At 45.5% G+C, this 18406-nt stretch overlaps 1 protein-coding gene across 4 annotated transcripts in view; it reads right to left on the bottom strand.

Annotated features, from left to right (window-relative positions):
- The window catches only part of LOC115048746 (ral guanine nucleotide dissociation stimulator), a 43088-nt gene that overhangs the window by 8940 nt on the left and 15742 nt on the right, over nucleotides 1-18406 (bottom strand). For 2 of the 4 annotated variants that reach the window (XM_029510470.1, XM_029510469.1), the window contains exons 2-6: nucleotides 2662-2966; nucleotides 2117-2191; nucleotides 1053-1246; nucleotides 575-699; nucleotides 20-235 (exon numbers count right to left, since the gene is read on the bottom strand). In XM_029510470.1, coding sequence (XP_029366330.1) covers nucleotides 20-235; nucleotides 575-699; nucleotides 1053-1246; nucleotides 2117-2191; nucleotides 2662-2966 — 915 coding nt within the window. Of the gene's footprint in view, nucleotides 1-19; nucleotides 236-574; nucleotides 700-1052; nucleotides 1247-2116; nucleotides 2192-2661; nucleotides 2967-16344; nucleotides 16677-18406 lie in introns of those variants that run through there. The other 2 variants (XM_029510466.1, XM_029510467.1) reach the window with 2 other exon arrangements.

Raw genomic sequence — 18406 nt, 5'->3', positions numbered from 1 at the left:
ATCTGTGACGGTTTCTCACCCGAGCCACGTCGATCCACCTCTCCAGCAGCCGCGCTCTCTGATTGGGCTTCAGCGTCGGGTTGCTCAGGCAGGTGGTGATGACACAGTTGGTGACAGAGTTGAACTGGGCCACGGTGGCTCTGATGGTGGGGGCCAGGTGCTCCTTCCCCTTCTTATCCCGCTGAGACCAAATCCCCCCCAGGCAGTGGTAGGGCACCACCTTCTTAAACAGATCCTGAGGGGCGAGACGTTAGCGGATCAGTATCAGTCGTTGAACAGTGTGGTGTTTCAGACTAAGTGAGAGAGTTGAGAGTTTTTTTTCAGTGACGTATGTCTTAAGTCTTGATGATGCTTGAGTTTAACACTCTCCAGCCCAAAGCTGTGTATACATTTACAAATATCACAATGTCTTTAGAGCTTTTACTGCTCTGTGACGGTTCGACCTGTTTTTCTCCTTAAACGGGAGAATCAGCTCTTTTGATGTTCAGATTTGGATCATGAACGTGAAATGTCTTGATGTGGCTCTAAAAGGGTTAAAAAGCATTTTGAGAGGGGAAAGGGAAAACATTCTCACCGCGTCCATGAGCGTGAACTGCTCTGCCACCATGATGGGGTCAAACGACAGGAAGCTGAAAGCAGGAAGCTCGTCCTCAAAGCCGCTCTCTTCCTGCGTAGCAAACGGGCAGCCGATGTGTTCCCCTGCACAGATTAAAATACATCTTTTTCACAGAGCTGCCTCGACCTGAGCTCGACCTGAACACAGCTCCTGCCCTTCTGCTGTTCCCGTCCTTTCTTTGACCTTGGCGTTTGTTTCCTTTTCCCCGCAGGGTGAAAGATTTCACTTAGTGCCGTCAACAAGTTCTTATCAGTCACACAACCAAACCGTCCTTTACAAATATTACAACATGTGAGCTGACATTGTGTCTGCGGCCATGTTCGTGAGGACAAATTAAATTGTCTACATGGAAAACAAATGGAGGTCTCTACTGGGATGCCCCCCCCTCAGTCCTGAGTCCCTGCCCTGTTGTTCCTCTCCTTTCCTGCCTTCATACCATCAGGATCAGGCTCACACTGCTGTCGGCGGTGGAAATGGGCCAGCAGATTGCGGGCACGACGCTCCAGATCCGAGCCGGGGAAGTGGAGGTGAAGGTAGGACAGCAGCTGGTGCAGGCAGTCATAGTTGGGAGGACTCCAGAAGTCCTCGGAGTACTGGTCCAGCCACGCACCCAGGATGGATGAAACAGTGCTGCGTCAGGACAGAAACCGTTTCATTTTAATTTCAAGATGTCCAACGTCTCCTGATCGACTAAAACTGTGTACGACAACATTTAAATCGACGACTGAAGAGAGAAATCATTTCAGGTTTTTAGTCTGAATTAAAATCAAACTGAATAGACTGAAAACAGCAGCCTATAAATCAATGATTCAGGACAGAAATATGTCTTCTCCACTGTTCCCACAGGACAGAGGCTTTTAGTTACAGAACCTTTGGATCCAGGTGAAAAACTCAGATGTCCTGAGTTTTATTCTGGCTCTTTTTGTTCTTTTATATTATAATTCCTCCCATTTAGTTATTCTGGCCACAACACAAAGCTGTCAATGAAAATAAAACATGATTGTAAAAAGATTCACAAACCTTCAGTTTGATCACTCCACTGTTATTAAAGTTATTAAAGGTCTCACAAATACAACAGGAAATGGAAGAATGACACTCCACTGAAGACAGCATGTGTAAAGTCTCTCAGATGTTCTGTAGAAATACTTGGTTTGGTGTAAGTGAACATTGAGCTATTTACTGAGGCTTTTCAACAAACTGTTCAAGAGAATAACCTGTTTTGGTAAAACTGAAGGTACGAAGTGCAGCCAAAGCTGATGGTTGTTTTTTTAATCCTTTCTGTGATTCATTACACTTTTATCAGTTCATGAACTGTCCTGAACTGTTCTGTCACACTCCCCCCCTCCCCAGCACAATCTGACAGGTGTCTGAGAAAGACAAACAATCTGCCAACACTTCAAACTGTGTTGACATCCCTTTAACCCTGGGAGCGGAGATACCGATGAGGGCTCTCTGTGATTGATGTTGGTGGCTCGGTGCTGAAGGTCGGCGCAGACTTACTTTCTCAGCTCGGTGCAGTCGTCCTGGGAGACTCTGTGAGCTGTGGCTGCAGGCACATTTTGGAGCTTGGCATACCTGAGAAAAAGAAAACCAACAAAACAAACACACGTTCAGCTTTGGCTGACCACACTCAGGAAAATTTTAAAAACCGTGTCAGATAAACTTCCGTGCACTGAGTGACCTTTTCTGTAAATAGTCTATGTTTAAGTTACACAGAAGTTAGTCATTTTCTGATGGTTCGCCTGTTCGTAATCAATAAACATTCTTTGAACAGGGTTGGATCTTCACTTCGTAAATAAGACAAAATGTCTGCTTTGTTTTGAACGGTAACTTAGCAAATTCTAGGAATGTGGATGCTGGACTCTGTACCACATGTGATTTGTGGCTGAAAGAAATAAAAAAGCCTGCTGCACCTGGAGAGGCTGAACCTTTAAAGTGAAGCACAGATCTGATAAGACCTGAAACTGTGTGAGCAGGAAGAATTGTTGTGTTCAGGTTCTTCTGCCTTTCTGAACCGAACCACTGGCCTTCAGTCGTCACTGTACCTGTTGAGCAGGAGATCCAGCACCTGCTTGGTGGTGGCGAAGGAGCGGTAGGTGCAGAGGAAGATGGTGATGTAGGTGGAGTCTTTGCCCCTGAACGCCGACACCATGTACTCCACCAGCCTCTCCAGCGTGCCGGCCTTAATGGTCCGCACCTTGCAGGTCTCGTAGAGGCTCAGGGCGGCATCCGTGTCCACGCCCAGCCATCGCTGCCCCTTACTGGCCGACTGGTGGAGCTGCACCTTCCTCAGCGTGATGGTGAAGATGGCGTCCTCCTCGGCCTCCTCGCCAATCTCCTGCGTCGAGCTCTACGGGAATAAGACATTTTACTCGACTCGGTCCTTTAATGCTGAGAACAAAGTGGGGGAGCGACCTCTTTAATAATCAGTTTGGAGCAGATTAGAGGGAGGTGAAGATGGAGCTGAGATGCTACAGTTACCGTGAGGGCTGTCAAGTTAAATATATCTGTTGTCTCGTTTTGGGACGAAACCCTTTAATTAGAACCATCTGTGTGTCGCTGCTCTCTGCTCTGAGTCACTCTGTGTCAATCATGCGCGTTGTCGTGCACAAACAAACAATAGCTTGTTACTAAACAGAGCTTACTGGATAAACTGGCACTACAATACAAGCTGCAACGTGTATGAACCCACACAGGGAATTAACTTAAGCTGCTTGTTGCATGAATGAGAGCTCTGTGGACTTCTGCGTGTCACCATCACAGCATGTTGCTGTTGTTTTCTCTTGGATTTTAAGGACAAAGATCCAACAAACCGCAATGTTGACAACAAAGCAGGTTTCATTCATTATTGCCGCCGTCAACTTTGTGATGCACATTCAGATTCATCACTCATTCATCCAGCACTTGGCGCAGATGTTGCACAACTGAAACAAATCTCCGGATTAAAGGACTGAGGTTCAACAGCAGGTTGACAACACAAGTGACAGAAACACAAAGAGACACTTTAAGTTCATGTAAAAATCCTGAGACTGAAATTGGGCACACATGCACATTCTTAACTCCAATTTAGCTCCCGACAGATTTTATTTACATTTTCACTTCTCTGTATCTCAGCTTGTTCTAAAAAAACCACACACACATGTTCAAAACCACGGTTGAGGCGTGCGCCGTGTCACCGCATATCCTGCGTTCTTCATGCTAAGTCATGTGTGGGCATCATTTCTACGGTCCTGTTAAAGGCTCCGAGGTGGAGAACGGGAACGTGTGCCCACAACAGAAATCAGTGCACAGAAGCAGATGATCCGTCCTCTCAGTGATGGAAGACGACATTTTTAAACAACAAAAAAGCAGAACTGAACTAATTTGTTAAAATGAAAATCTAAATATGAGCGGTGACCTTAGATCACACAAAGGCACTACACCACACTGACAGAAACTAAACCCTCTTTATGTTTTATCTAAAACAAAAATGAAAAAAAATCTGTAAATCATGTCCGACAGGCAGAAGCGTCCAAATGAATGACTGATATTTTCAGTTGAGCACCAGAACAACACGTGACTGAAAGTGGCCGCAATGTCAAAGTCAGTGATACTCTAATATTGATTTTAAGGGTCTCAGTCCGGATCGTGTCATGTTTTTGTTACCAGTATTGAAGGTCTATGTTTAAGGCCTTCTTATGTAGAATACACTAAAAAGCTCCTGTTAGTTTGATGCGATAAGATAGAAGTGAACATCTTTTAGGTCTGATTTAGTAACACGCAGCAGCAGCAGCGTTTGCTTTCAATTAGATGTTTATGTCTTGACTGGTAAACACAAACGGTGACAGTCTGAGTGCTGAGGCTGTTCAACACAACTTAAATAGCAGGGAGCTCCAGTTGGCGTGAATCATTAAGCTGGGGGCTTGGACGGAGGAGTGGCGTGTTTTCTGGCGTGCCACAGCCATCCGTCATGGCTCCATCTTGCGTATCCTGGGAGCGTTAGTCATCAGGGTCAGTTTCCAAGGCTCAGTATGACTCCCTGCTTCAATGGCTGCTGCTTTTTCAGGATCTTTTTGGTAACTTTAAGTCACTCTGCTGTGTGTGTCTCTCTCTCGCTCTCTGTTGCCGTGGTAACGGGCTTTAACGAGGCTGTGAGTTTGGAAAGCCGTCGTACTGAGCGGTACAGTACCAAGCACGTCGACTGGTCTCACATTTTGGGTTCCTGTTTTAGAAAATATGAAATGCGACCCGTGAAGACGACAAAAGACCAATTTAATACTAAATTAGACAAACTATTCTGATATATCCTCGACAAGAAGGGAACTCGAATTATACCCTCTTAGCCCTTTGAGGTCTCCTTTGTTGGTTTAATGGCATCAGCCCCACCGACCATTTAAACTAAAACTCCTCATTTGGATGCATATTTATTTGGTTTCCATCAGTTCTGTTAAAATTTGTGTTAAATATGAGTGAAAACAGGCTTGTTTTCCCTTTATTTTGACGAGATGCTATCATGGCTTCCTTGCCTTTGTCATCTTTAAGTATAACCCATCAGCTGGTTGGGAAATTTAAGCTGGAGACTGTTAAGAGTTTTCTCGTGTAAATTAAACAATGTGGACATTCAGGGTTACTCATTAAAAACACCCATTTGAGGTCTAATTAAATTTATAAACGCACAACCGTCCACACAAAACACTTGAAAAGATGATGTTTCTTATAAGTTCCTTCATTGTTTACACTCCCGACCGCTCAAACACACAACCTAGACGTCAGGCCTCTAATGGAACAGAAGCATCATCGTCTTAAATGCCAAACACAGAAGCGTGGTGAGAATAAAGGTTGATAATGACGACTGACGCGTTTGTGAAGGGAACAGAGGGATGTGATTTTTAGGGATCGTCCCCAAAGTCTGCACATTTTCAACAACAACAACAACACAAAGATGATGCTTACACACGTGCATATTTAATATGATGGAATTACAAACGCAGATTCAACGTAAAACCAAACTTTTCCACTCGTCAGTGTGACGGCGGGGGCCCAGCTGCAGCCAGGGGCCTTAACAGCAGGAGAGCAGCTTATCAGCTGAACCACAGAGGCCATGCTGATATCGCTACGAGCGCTTCAAGGGCAGCACACGGTCGGTTCTCTCCATAAAGCCTCCATTCATCCCCGATCTAACGCTGCCATGAAAACCAAAGCCAAGGATCAATACTTTGAACAGAAAGGTTCAGTGTCACCTCCAGCACAAAGCCGACGAGTGAACAGTTAACACCAAAACATCAGAAAGGAAAAACAAAGAGCAGACGTCAGGTCAGCACCCGAGCTCGTTACCAGAGGCCACTTCAGCTTGAGCAGAAAATCCAGCATCATGTGGGAAAGACGTCTGTCAGGAAGTCAGGAAGTCCCACAGAGCCGAGCCGGCCGCATGAACCCGGTCGTGTTTCAGAGAGACCGGAACGGAGCAACAACACAACACAACACAACGCTGTCCAAACACAACACAACACAACACAACGCTGTCCAAACACAACACAACGCTGTGCCAACACAACACAACACAACGCTGTGCCAACACAACACAACACAACGCTGTGCCAACACAACACAACACAACGCTGTCCCAACACAACACAACACAACACAACACAACACAATGCTGTGCCAACACAACACAGCACAGCACAGCACAGCACAACACAACAGAATGCTGTGCCAACACAACACAGCACAGCACAGCACAACACAACGCTGTCCCAACACAACACAACACAACACAGCACAACGCTGTCCCAACACAACACAACACAACACAACGCTGTCCCAACACAACACAACACAACACAGCACAGCACAGCACAGCACAACACAATGCTGTGCCAACACAACACAACACAGCACAGCACAGCACAACACGACGCTGTCCAAACACAACACAACACAACACAACGCTGTCCAAACACAACACAACACAACGCTGTGCCAACACAACACAACACAACGCTGTGCCAACACAACACAACACAACACTGTCCCAACACAACACAACACAGCACAACGCTGTCCCAACACAACACAACACAATGCTGTGCCAACACAACACAGCACAGCACAGCACAGCACAGCACAACACAACACAATGCTGTGCCAACACAACACAACACAGCACAGCACAGCACAACACAACGCTGTCCAAACACAACACAACACAACACAACGCTGTCCAAACACAACACAACACAACACAACGCTGTGCCAACACAACACAACACAACGCTGTGCCAACACAACACAACACAACGCTGTCCCAACACAACACAACACAACGCTCTCCCAACACAACACAACGCTCTCCCAACACAACACAACACTCTCCCAACACACTAATCTGCACAAAAACACCAAATATCTGGCAGAAAAAGGTGAGGAGATGACGTTCTGACAGACTTAAGAACTTAAACCTTAAATACGGCAGGGTAAGAATTTATTGTCCTTTCTTGACGCAGTACACACGGAAGAGTTTCTGTGCGACACATCATAAGCTATAAACCTGATGGACAATAATGACAAGGACACTTTAATTTGAAAAGGCTTTAAAAACATGATTAGTCTAGCTAAATGTCAGAAATATTAATGCACCAACTTAATGATGGTGTGAAATTTGATTTTAAATCATTAAAGTTCAGGATTTAATAATCTAAGTGTTTCTTGGCTCATCGTGTGAGTTTCAGAATAAATTGAGAAAATGGGAGAACTCCAGCAAGGTCTGCAGAAATGTCTGGCATCCAGAATCAGCCTCCTCCACACTCGTTCTAACACTTCACCTACACCATCCCGGCCGTGAATGACCACGGATGTACATGTGGGCTGCAGGAATGTGAGGCGAATAAAAGTGTCAGCGATGAGTGATGAGGCGCAGAGAGGAATAAGCCTCCAGAGAAAGGAAAAGGGAAAGAAGTCACATGAGTCCTGCTGTGTAACGGTCCGTTGTAGAGCTGGATGAATGGAATGACTGTTTTGGGTTTTTTTGTGAAGCTAACTGTCCATTTAACCAGATGAGTTTCCTCCTTTAATACGGCTACATGTGAAAACTTCCTTTTTCTTCAACATGACAAAAGACATAACACGAGTCGTCTCCTTCAAACATCCTCAGGGCTCCAGATATCACCCCATATTTCATACTGGTGTTGATGTCATCCTTTGTTTGTGGGCGGGCTCGTAGCAACGCATGATACTTGATTTTCATTTTTTAAGTTTTGAGCTCCATGAGAAGATAGATTTGTGATTTCAAGGGTAACTCAATCAAAATCAGGATTTTTTTCTTTAATTTTCCTTTAGACACTGCGACTGTGCGGATCTTTAACGTCCACCTTTAGACCGCGTGGACCTTTAACGTCCACCTTAAGACCGCGTGGATCTTTAACGTCCACCTTTAGACCGCTTGGACCTTTAACGTCCACCTTTAGACCGCGTGGATCTCTCACGTCCACCTTTAGACCGTTTGGATCTTTAACGTCCACCTTAAGACCGCGTGGATCTTTAACGTCCACCTTTAGACCTTTAACGTCCACCTTTAGACCGTTTGGACCTTTAACGTCCACCTTTAGACCGTGTGGACCTTTAACGTCCACCTTTAGACCATTTGGACCTTTAACGTCCACCTTTAGACCGTGTGGACCTTTAACGTCCACCTTTAGACCGTGTGGACCTTTAACGTCCACCTTTAGACCGTGTGGACCTTTCACGTCCACCTTTAGACCGTGTGGACCTTTCACGTCCACCTTTAGACCGTGTGGACCTTTAACGTCCACCTTTAGACCATTTGGACCTTTAACGTCCACCTTTAGACCATTTGGACCTTTAACGTCCACCTTTAGACCATTTGGACCTTTAACGTCCACCTTTAGACCGTGTGGACCTTTCAGGAAGTTCATTGTTCGGAGGAGACTGAGTTGACAGCAGTTCACAGCTCGTCTCTTGTCTCAGTCTCTGTCTCTAAGAGGCCAAACTGTTGGTTGAGCTGCTCCTCGGTTGAGAAACACAATCAAAAATGTTTATCTCTCATAAGAAACCTCCCATCTTTCTATCTGCAGGTTTAGCGTCTCCATAAACACAGCCACTAGGCGCAGGCACAGACTTAAATAAACACACGAGGACAAAAAGTAAAGTTTGAAACGCAGCCAACTCTCCTCGCCAAGACCAAACAGCGCTGTGGGAGCCCATTTTGGAGAGATCTGCCAAATTATGACGCTGATCAGCAAAAAAAAAAAAAAAAAACCTGCCTGGAAAGCAACTGTTCTTCATGGAGGTTTAGAAAGCCCCCCAGAGCCCCGGTCTAAATGTAGATCAGTGGGGAAACTCCCAGTAAAAAGAGAAAACCTGCCCCCAAAACAGTCAACAGCTAAACAAAGCCAACAATAGCTCGAATCCATTACAAGCCCGTAGCACAAGCCAGCGACTTCCCCTCGCTAACAATGAGCTCTGAAAACCGGTGAGATCATTTGGATGGGGGGTGGAGAGGCAAAGCACGACAGGAGGGGGGCAGCTGCAGATTCATCTAACAACGGAGCAAAGAGCTCAGATGATTCACTCCGAGTGTAACTTTCCCTTTACAAACACATCCATCAGATGATTGAACGTTTTCTGGATTCAGGGAAAAAGACGAATACTGAATCCAACCATGTGTGGAAGATGGAACCAAATGCTGAGGCTGAAATTCAGAACGGAAGAAAAACTCAGTTCACTTCATCAAGACCTGACCGGAGTTTCACAGCAACTCGTCCAAAGTTTGTAGACATTTCCCCTGAAGCCACCTTTTCAAACCCCAGGTGGTCCAGCACCGACCCCAGGTGGTCCAGAACCGCACCGACCCCAGGTGGTCCAGCACCACACCGGCTCCAGGTGGGCCAGAACTGACCCCAGGTGGTCCAGTACCAACCCCAGGTGGTCCAGCACCACACCGGCTCCAGGTGGGCCAGCACTGACCCCAGGTGGTCCAGAACCGACCCCAGGTGGTCCAGAACCGACCCCAGGTGGTCCAGAACTGACCCCAGGTGGGCCAGCACTGACCCCAGGTGGTCCAGCACCGACCCCAGGTGGTCCAGAACCGCACCGACCCCAGGTGGTCCAGCACCACACCGGCTCCAGGTGGGCCAGAACCGACCCCAGGTGGGCCAGAACTGACCCCAGGTGGTCCAGTACCAACCCCAAGTGGTCCAGCACCACACCGGCTCCAGGTGGGCCAGCACTGACCCCAGGTGGTCCAGAACCGACCCCAGGTGGTCCAGAACTGACCCCAGGTGGGCCAGCACTGACCCCAGGTGGTCCAGTACCGACCCCAGGTGGTCTAGTACCAAGTCCAGGTGGTCCAGCACCGCACCGGCTCCAGGTGGGCCTGTACCACACCAACCCCTGGTGGGCCAGAACCGCACCGACCCCAGGTGGTCCAGCACCGCAACGGCTCCAGGTGGGCCAGAACCGACCCCAGGTGGTCCAGAACGGACCCCAGGTGGTCCAGCATCACACCGGCTCCAGGTGGGCCAGTACCGACCCCAGGTGGTCCAGTACCGACCCCAGGTGGTCCAGAACCGACCCCAGGTGGTCCAGAACCAATCCCAGGTGGTCCAGTACCAACTCCAGGTGGTCCAGTACCAACTCCAGGCGGTCCAGCACCGCACCGGCTCCAGGTGGGCCAGAACCAACCCCAGGTGGTCTGTGGATAAGGTGCATCTTGTATTTCTATGACACCCCCAGGTTTGATTCCTGGCGCTGCCCTAAAGAAGAACTAAAGAAGCTTCGAGCTGACAGTGGAGGAAACATCAGGGTACATCCTCAGGGGACCATGAATACAGCTGAAGTACAAGTTTGTTAAAACAATGATCCATTCTCGACGCGATTCCATTTGTTCAGCAGATAACAACTAAAAGCTTCTTGTGGTTTTGCTCAATCACCTCTCTCTTCACAGAAAAAACGAAACATGAAAACACAGACTAAGAACCCGTAACAGCCGTCTGCCTGCTTCTCAGCTGATCTAAAAGCTTCTGGGCCGTTTCTCTCTCCCACATTTACAAAAGGCCTATTTTTGCCCTTTTGTTCGTGTCTCTTCCAGCAAAAACTTGACATGAACGCGGACAGATTTTTCTGTGGAATTAAGTTGACAGACGGGCCGTGGGCCAAAGAACGGCTGATTAGATTTTCAGAGATGACCTCAATCTACATTTCCTGCCATCAGATGATTATATTTTTACTTTGCTGTAGCTTTGGATACATTTCAAACCTTCTCTGTGTGTACTGCGTCAAGAAATGTCTGTAAATTCAAAGTGACAGCAGCAGTTTAGTGCAACAGGAAGATGAAGGAGGTTCGTGTTCCTCCAAGTGCCCTCGAGCTGTTTGTACTTTTCTGCTTCTTCATCTCTCCCACACACAGTTTGTAAATATTATCTCTCTTTGCTGCAGAGAAACTAAACCTACATGTTGAATCAGCGTGCAGCTAAATGTCCTCCCGTCCATGTGTTCCCTAAAACTTGGTGACAGAGCTGTTGTGACAGGTATCAGTGCTGCTCTCCAGCAGATAAACTGGCTCTGTCAGCCATTCAGAATCACCAACAAGCCTGTGAGAGGTCCAATCACTAGGTCCTGCAACGTGCTGTTGGGTTCTCATTAAAGACAAAAAGTAATTATATTGACATTTGTAATGATACGTCTGGTGAAAAAGAAGCCCACTATCTTGTGTCTTTTCGCTCCTTTTTAAAAAAAAAACAAGTGAAACGCAGAAAGTGGCGGCTGCTTCTAAAATATTGGCTTGCTGCTTTGTTTCATTTGGTGCCAGTGTGAATAAAATGAATTTTCTGACTGAAAACACTTCAGACTTTTTAAATGCTGAACAGTTGATCTTAAAGGTCAGTTTGATACAACACGGTGTTAAAATGAGCCTCAGAGAAACAACTCGGAGAGTGAAGACGTGAATTAACCCTTCAGACCGGGCTGAGTTCAGAGTCCCTCTGCTGATCCTGCAGAATCAAGTGAAATCCCTCCAGAACTCTTTCCTGATGTGCTCGACTTACATCAGACTCTGTGAGGAAAAGTCAAACTGTAAAAATAACCAGAGATTCAGCCGTGCCTTGTTAGTCTTCTCAGTTATGAGGACAAACACCGGCTGAGTTTGTGATGTCTTGGCACTTCATCCTCTTGAAAGTTGAAGGTTTTTGTGGTATTAGATTCTCTTTGAATATCTGGAGAGAGTAATAATATTCCATCTTTGTCTTTAATTTCCAAACGTTTAAGACTTCAGAGTCTCAAACCACCCGAGTCGATCAATGTAATCAATAAAGTCAGCTGCTGGATTTTCTCTCTGAGACCAAAACCAAAACCTGAAGTCAGGCTGTGTCTGTAAACCAGAGAAATGCTCACTGCCTGTATTCAGAAACTGAGCCCTAAAACCCACTGGAACTTTGTGATGTCACAACAAAGCAGTCCCCGCCCTCAGCCACGCCCCCAGGTCAATCCAACCCTGTAGGGTTTGGTTTCTCTAACTGTTCACCTGAAATCTTCTGTTTTTGTTGGCACACTCAAAAACAGGTTCAGCTCCTCAGTCCATGCAGCCTGTTGTTGTTCAGGATGATGAGAAACCCTCAGATTTGTGTCACATGTCTGATTTGGGACACTTAAGAGCTGCACTTTAGATTGTGAGCTTCAGTAAACAGGCTTTTAAAAACGCCTCGTGTAAAACCAGCCCTGCCAATTAGACTCCCCCAGACAGTTAGTGTGGAATCGGACCATTTAAGAGGAGAATGAAGTATTTTTCCAGGCATCGGGCCTTCACATTCCAGCCGCTGTCTGCTTCTGTTGTTCCGTCTGCAGCTCTGAGCGACTCGACTCCTTTCGAGATGAACCTCGGAAACAAAAGCCGCTCTGTACCGAGCCGTGTGCGAGGCCCGGCTCCCGTTTCTCACCGCAGAGCTCGAGCCAAGCTTCCGCCTATCAATCAATGTTAGTCATAAAAACAAGAGCACGTCGCAGTCGGGCTCCCGGCGTCCCGACAAGACTCGCCCCTCAGATCTCATGTTTTCCAATCAGCCTCCACGGCAGGGAGCTCATTCAAGTCACACTTTCCAGCTGCAGATCTGGGTCACAAGAGTCAAATTAGATTATGAGACGCCAACACAATATCAAGAAAACTTGAACTACTTGAAAAACACATTGTCCACCTTCCTGTTTTGCTAATGAGATACCCTGTTTCCAATTGGACGAGAGGTCATTTCTTGAATGTGGCACGGCAGGAGCTCTGCGCTGTTATTATGTCATTCATCTGGGACTGTTTGTGAGCTCGGCTGAGTCACTGTGAGCGCTACAGCTGTTGTTCCTCTGATTTCACTGACTGTACATTATTGTGTAGTGTTTCAGTTACTTTCTAAAATAGACTGAATCAGATACAGAGGCTTAAGTAACAAAAAGCAGAAAGGAACCTCAGACAGTGGCGTCCAGGTCAAACATGCATCTCTCCCACAGCTGATTTTTCAGTCCGTTATTTATTTATAGATGACAGGATTTGCACTGCTACATTTCTCAATGTGTCCAGTTTGTCTCGCACTTGTGCGTTTTGTATGTCTTCATCTACTCTGTGCGGCTTTTTTATCTGTCATTTAGGGACCAGCTGATAGCTTAATGGGTGGGGTGTGCGCCGCGTGGGCGTCTGAGCTCTGAGCAGGCAGTCTTGGTTTGAATCCGTGCCACATAAAAACGGAGATGAGAGCTGTGTGAATCACACAGGTTTGTGTAGCTGCCCGAACCTTTAACATTTTGATCAAGACGCTTCATGACCACATGTGATGCGAGCCGTGTGGCCTCAGACTGATTCTGTGATCCCGAATCAGACCACCTGCTGCAGGACTCTCTCACTACAGAATCCTCACGGGGCCAGTGAGCAGTGCTGTAAATGCTGAACATGAAGGTGAACAGAAACAGACAACAGCAGCTCTGCCATCTGACACAGTCCCTGATGGGGTGTTTTCTGGTTAAACTACTTGTTGTCTGAGGCCTCTGGAGACTCTGTCTCTTTTCTTTCTGGCCCTTAATCCTGCTGGTTTGTTACTGGAAGCTCAGAGCCTCCACTCTGAATGATGACTATTTTTAGCTTGAATAGACTGTTTTGTCAACAGTTCAGCTGCGGCTTCATAGATCTGCTTCAGTGAAGCTGTCTAACCCCATATGAAAAAATGACTACAGTGGAACTTCATGTTACATAAAGTCGAAACACGAAACTAACGGCATGAAGAGGCTTGAACACTTTATATTCCAGCAGACGCAGACAGTCTGTCTTTCCCATCACACCCAACAACAATCAAACCTTGACATTATCTCGATATCGGCCTGAAAACACGGACGTAAGAATCGGTTCATGTGGCCTTTAAACAGACTTTTCCCTCCAACCTTTCCGGGACAATGTCAACTCCGTCAGACTGAGCTCATGTGTGAACACAGCAGGTCATTGTCTGAGCGAATCAGAGGACATTTCTATCACATCAAACAGCGTCAAAGTGGAAAAACACGACCACGAGAGGGTGAAGGAGAAGAGTCGTTTCCACAAAGATCACCAAACAAAACATTTCACTGAACCTTGAGCTGTCAATTCTGAGTCAACATCACTTTACAGGCAACCACAAGTTCAGCTGATCCAAAGACACATCAGATATTTTATCTCAAACAACAAAAGAAACAAACAGCAAATAAAAATCTGCCTTAACTGAGGCAGAAGTCAGGATGACCTCCAGGTCAGAGTCATCTGATCCGCTCAGCAATATGATACAGTACGTACAGACGAATGTAAGTGTGACCCCCCCACTTCATACGCATCAGGCCCAGTGACCCATTGGTCTGTAACAGAAGCTCACCACCTCTGCCTCTGGACGGAGGGGAAGAAAGGCCCCGATTGTGGAGGAAACCTCTCGGCTGTGCAGGAGGGGGATTAGACATTAGGTAACTGTGTTAGAGGGGGAGGATTAGATCAGAGGAAAGAGACGAAGCAGAGCCGGTCAGCGACGCTGCCCCTTTGAGCTCCGGACGTTTCTGTCCAGCTCCGACTGAAGCTGAATGGACAGGCAGTCCAGGAGAGGACAAACAAGGGACACCACTTTGTCTTCGTGTGGTATCAGTTATTATGTCCAGTTCCTGGCCTTACACAAGAGATGTGATCACTCATCCTCCCCCCTCCTTATCTGATCAAAGTACGGGATGTAAGGAGAGCAGAGCTGGAGAATGTTCCACTCCATCCATAACAAGGACGTTTTTACAGATAACCATGAAATTGAATCTTTGGGTCACGAGTTTAAGACAACACTGAGACAGAGGGAAACAGAGATGAAGCGAACCGAATTCAGTCATTAAGTTTAAAATAAACATCCAAGAGTGGCCAGAAAATACAAGATAATACATTTGGCAGACATTATTTAATATTTAAAACAGAGTTTCTCTCACTCAGAAGGTAAAACTGCTTAATGTGATGATTTATGTCGCTTAAAATGGATTTTCTGCACTAAACAGAAGGATTCAATGAAAAGCAAATGTTCAAATTATTCTGATGATTAATTACTCATTTTATTAAGTTTAAACTATAAAGAAAATTAAAATTCTACATATTTTCTCTTGTTTTAAATTTACTATCTTTTGGTTGTGAACCCGAATGAACATTGGGACCTTTAGAAATGATTACTGATGGATGTTCGTTCCGTTCTGCGACATTGTTTATGCACAAGATTAATCAATGAATCAAGAAAATACTCTGCATAACAATCAATAGTTTAAATAATCATTAGCTTCCGTCCTTACTGTAACTTACTGTAGTAGGATTTATATTGAGTGAAATTGATTTTCTGTGCAGCACGAACACAAAATCTTCAGCTGCCAGCACATCAAAGCAGCTTAAATGGTGATCACAGGTAATCAATCCATCACGTTTGAAGAAAAAAAACTATCTATAACATTTATTGTATAGTGTGGTGGACTGTTAGGACTTGGCCAGAAAGGGCCAGTAATTAAAATAAATAAATAATATAGTCAAATAAATTTGACTATATTCTTTTAAAATGTAGAATTTACAAAGAAAAGGCTTGTGATTTTTGTAAATATACCTCAAATAAAACAATAAAAAAGTAATACAATTACATTTTATGCTACAGCAGGGGGCTAAAAATATATAGCCTTGAAAAAATAGAACTCTTTAATAAATATTTGTAAAACAGATGATTTTTGGACACTCTTTAGACCAGACAATGAATGAATTCTACATCTGTACAGTTAAACGGTGCTAATTAATGTGAATTTCCGCGATGTGAGGGCTGAAACTAGATCACAACACGATGAATGTCCTGACAGAACAGTCAACTATCGCCTGTTGACATTTCATGATGTTTCAGAATCACAACACCGGGTTTCTCCCCAGTTTGGGATGTGCCACCTGCAGTGGAGGGTTTGTGTGTCTGTGCACAGATAAAGAGAGATCGATGGGTGTGTGTTACAACCACAGGGTGGAAACTGAAAAGTGGTAAAAAACAGCCAGTCATCCTGTCGCAGGCGTGTGTGAGGAACCACAACTGACACACACGCAGCAACAAGCTGTTTCAAACGGCATCAGAATAATAACACACACAGGAAATTCGTTTGTGTGTTCAGTGTGTTGAACACGTTTTAAGCTGCTGCTTTACGAACACAATTCTGTGAAGAAGTGAATAACTTTAAATCCCCCCCACCCTCACCTCCAGCAGCGGCAGGTCCGGGTCCAGGTGGGTGAAGCTGTGCAGGACCACCGGGCTGCGGTCCTCCACCACCTCCAGCCTCACCCCGTCCCAAATGCTGCGCACCTTCCACGACGAGTCGAACATCTCGACCAGCTGTCCCGCTTTGACGCGGCGCGCCTCGGTCTGCATCCCCGGGGAAAGGACCATGGATGCCCGCGGACCGACGCTCCGGTCACGGCCCCGGCGGAGACATGTTCCGCTGTTTGTTTGTTTTGTTCTGTTCTGTTGGTTTTAATTCGCGGCTATCGGAGCAGAGAGCCACCGCCGATGGGCGAAGCTACGGCGGCTGAGTGGGCTCATCTGTCGGAGGCGTTCGGGAGGATCATGACTCACTCCGGGGCTTTCTAAGCCACGCCCCCGGCCCCGTGCTGCCTTCACGGCCGGAGGAACTTTCACTGCCCGAGGAGGTGACGGACTATCGGTCTTCCTCAGTAAAGATTTATTAGGTTTTAGATTAACTGATCATAATTGACACAATGCTTTTAAAATACTTTTAATCTGTTTACTAAGATCACAATTGTTATTTTTACTCAGGTTTAATCTTCACTAAATTATTTCTGGTGAGTTTAAATGACCAAATGTGCCCCTTTTCTATTATGAAAACACTTATGTGTAAAATATTAAGTGATGATATTTTAATTAGTCACTATTGAACTTTTAGTGTTTTCAGCCTTTTAAAGAAACATACAAATCAACACAAAGTGATGTTTATTGGAGTGAAAAGTCTTTCTTTGTGTATCTACTGTGCAGTGGGTCAATGTTGACAATCAGAAAGTACGAGTTGACGTGGTGTCTCTGAAGGCAGAAGAAGACGTCATGCCTTCTGGGAAATGAAGGCAGTGTGTTGTTTCTGCCCTCACTGTGGCCACAGGCTGGTGGGTGAAAACACACACACGGTGTGTTCTGACAAAACAGACTAACACAACAGCCAGACACTGACCTGTTGAGGTTTGAACATCACAGCACAGAGTTCAGGGCCCAAACACAACCTGCTTTTAACGGCAGCTTATTGTCCATCCAGTGCTATTCCATATATCTATTAGCAGTTTTCACATATTTTACTTTTCACCTCACAGTATGTATCTTCTTACTTTACTTTAATAACCAAACCATTTTTAGATTAAAAATTATAACAGAAACTACAGAAAGTAGAAACTATGCTGTTTGTACGGTTCAGAAACAGTCTATAATGTATAATGAAGAATTGTGATGATCCATTAATGAATTTAATTCAGAATTAATACTAAATATTGTCTTGTTTGTATGTTTGTTTCTTTCATATCGCTAACAACCGTGGAGGTTCAACTATGATGACGATGCCGCTCTGAAGACTTTAATGATACATTACTTATCATTTAATCGGCAGATTAATTATTTTACTGGACTAATTTTTTTAACCAACCAACCAATCACCAGTTTGATTTAACAAAGGTCAGAATAATTTGAGATCTTGCGGTTGACACAAACCCAAAACTTCACAGCTTAGTCTGATAATCAAGAAGCTGTTCTCACTTTCGATCAGGGAATCAGTTTGGTATCTGAAATGTCACTCACAGAGTCCCTGTTCACGTGAACCCAGTGAGGAGATCGACCATCAAGTCAGAAGCCCGTGGACTCCACTGTACAACGTTTAAGGGGCCTTGATGGATTTGCCATCTTACAGCGCTTCCTACTGGCCACTGTTGAAGCTACAGCCCATGTCACGGTAGGGGTTCTTCATGAATTGCTGCCAAGCTCGTAAAACCTCAACCAACCCAAATGAATTCAGTCTGTTTTGAATGTTTGTCAACAATACAAATGAACACAACAGGCTGCAAGTCTGCGTGTCACGATAGTTAATGCTAAGCTGTAATTAATGATATTCACGTCCAAAAACAGCGGCTGCCCATACTTTTTTTGGAGGAGGAGGGTTCAACAGGAAGAACAGGTGTGAAAGTGATTTGGTAAATTTGAAGGAAAAAATAAAACATCTGCTGCAGCAGCTGAGGCCGAATCCAACCGCAAACATGTCCGACTTCAG

The sequence above is a fragment of the Echeneis naucrates genome, chromosome 9 (assembly GCF_900963305.1).
Source record: "Echeneis naucrates chromosome 9, fEcheNa1.1, whole genome shotgun sequence".
In the NCBI taxonomy this organism is placed as follows: Eukaryota; Metazoa; Chordata; class Actinopteri; order Carangiformes; family Echeneidae; genus Echeneis; species Echeneis naucrates.
Note: the sequence above shows the minus strand (reverse complement) of the source record. Positions and strands in the feature narration are given on the sequence as shown.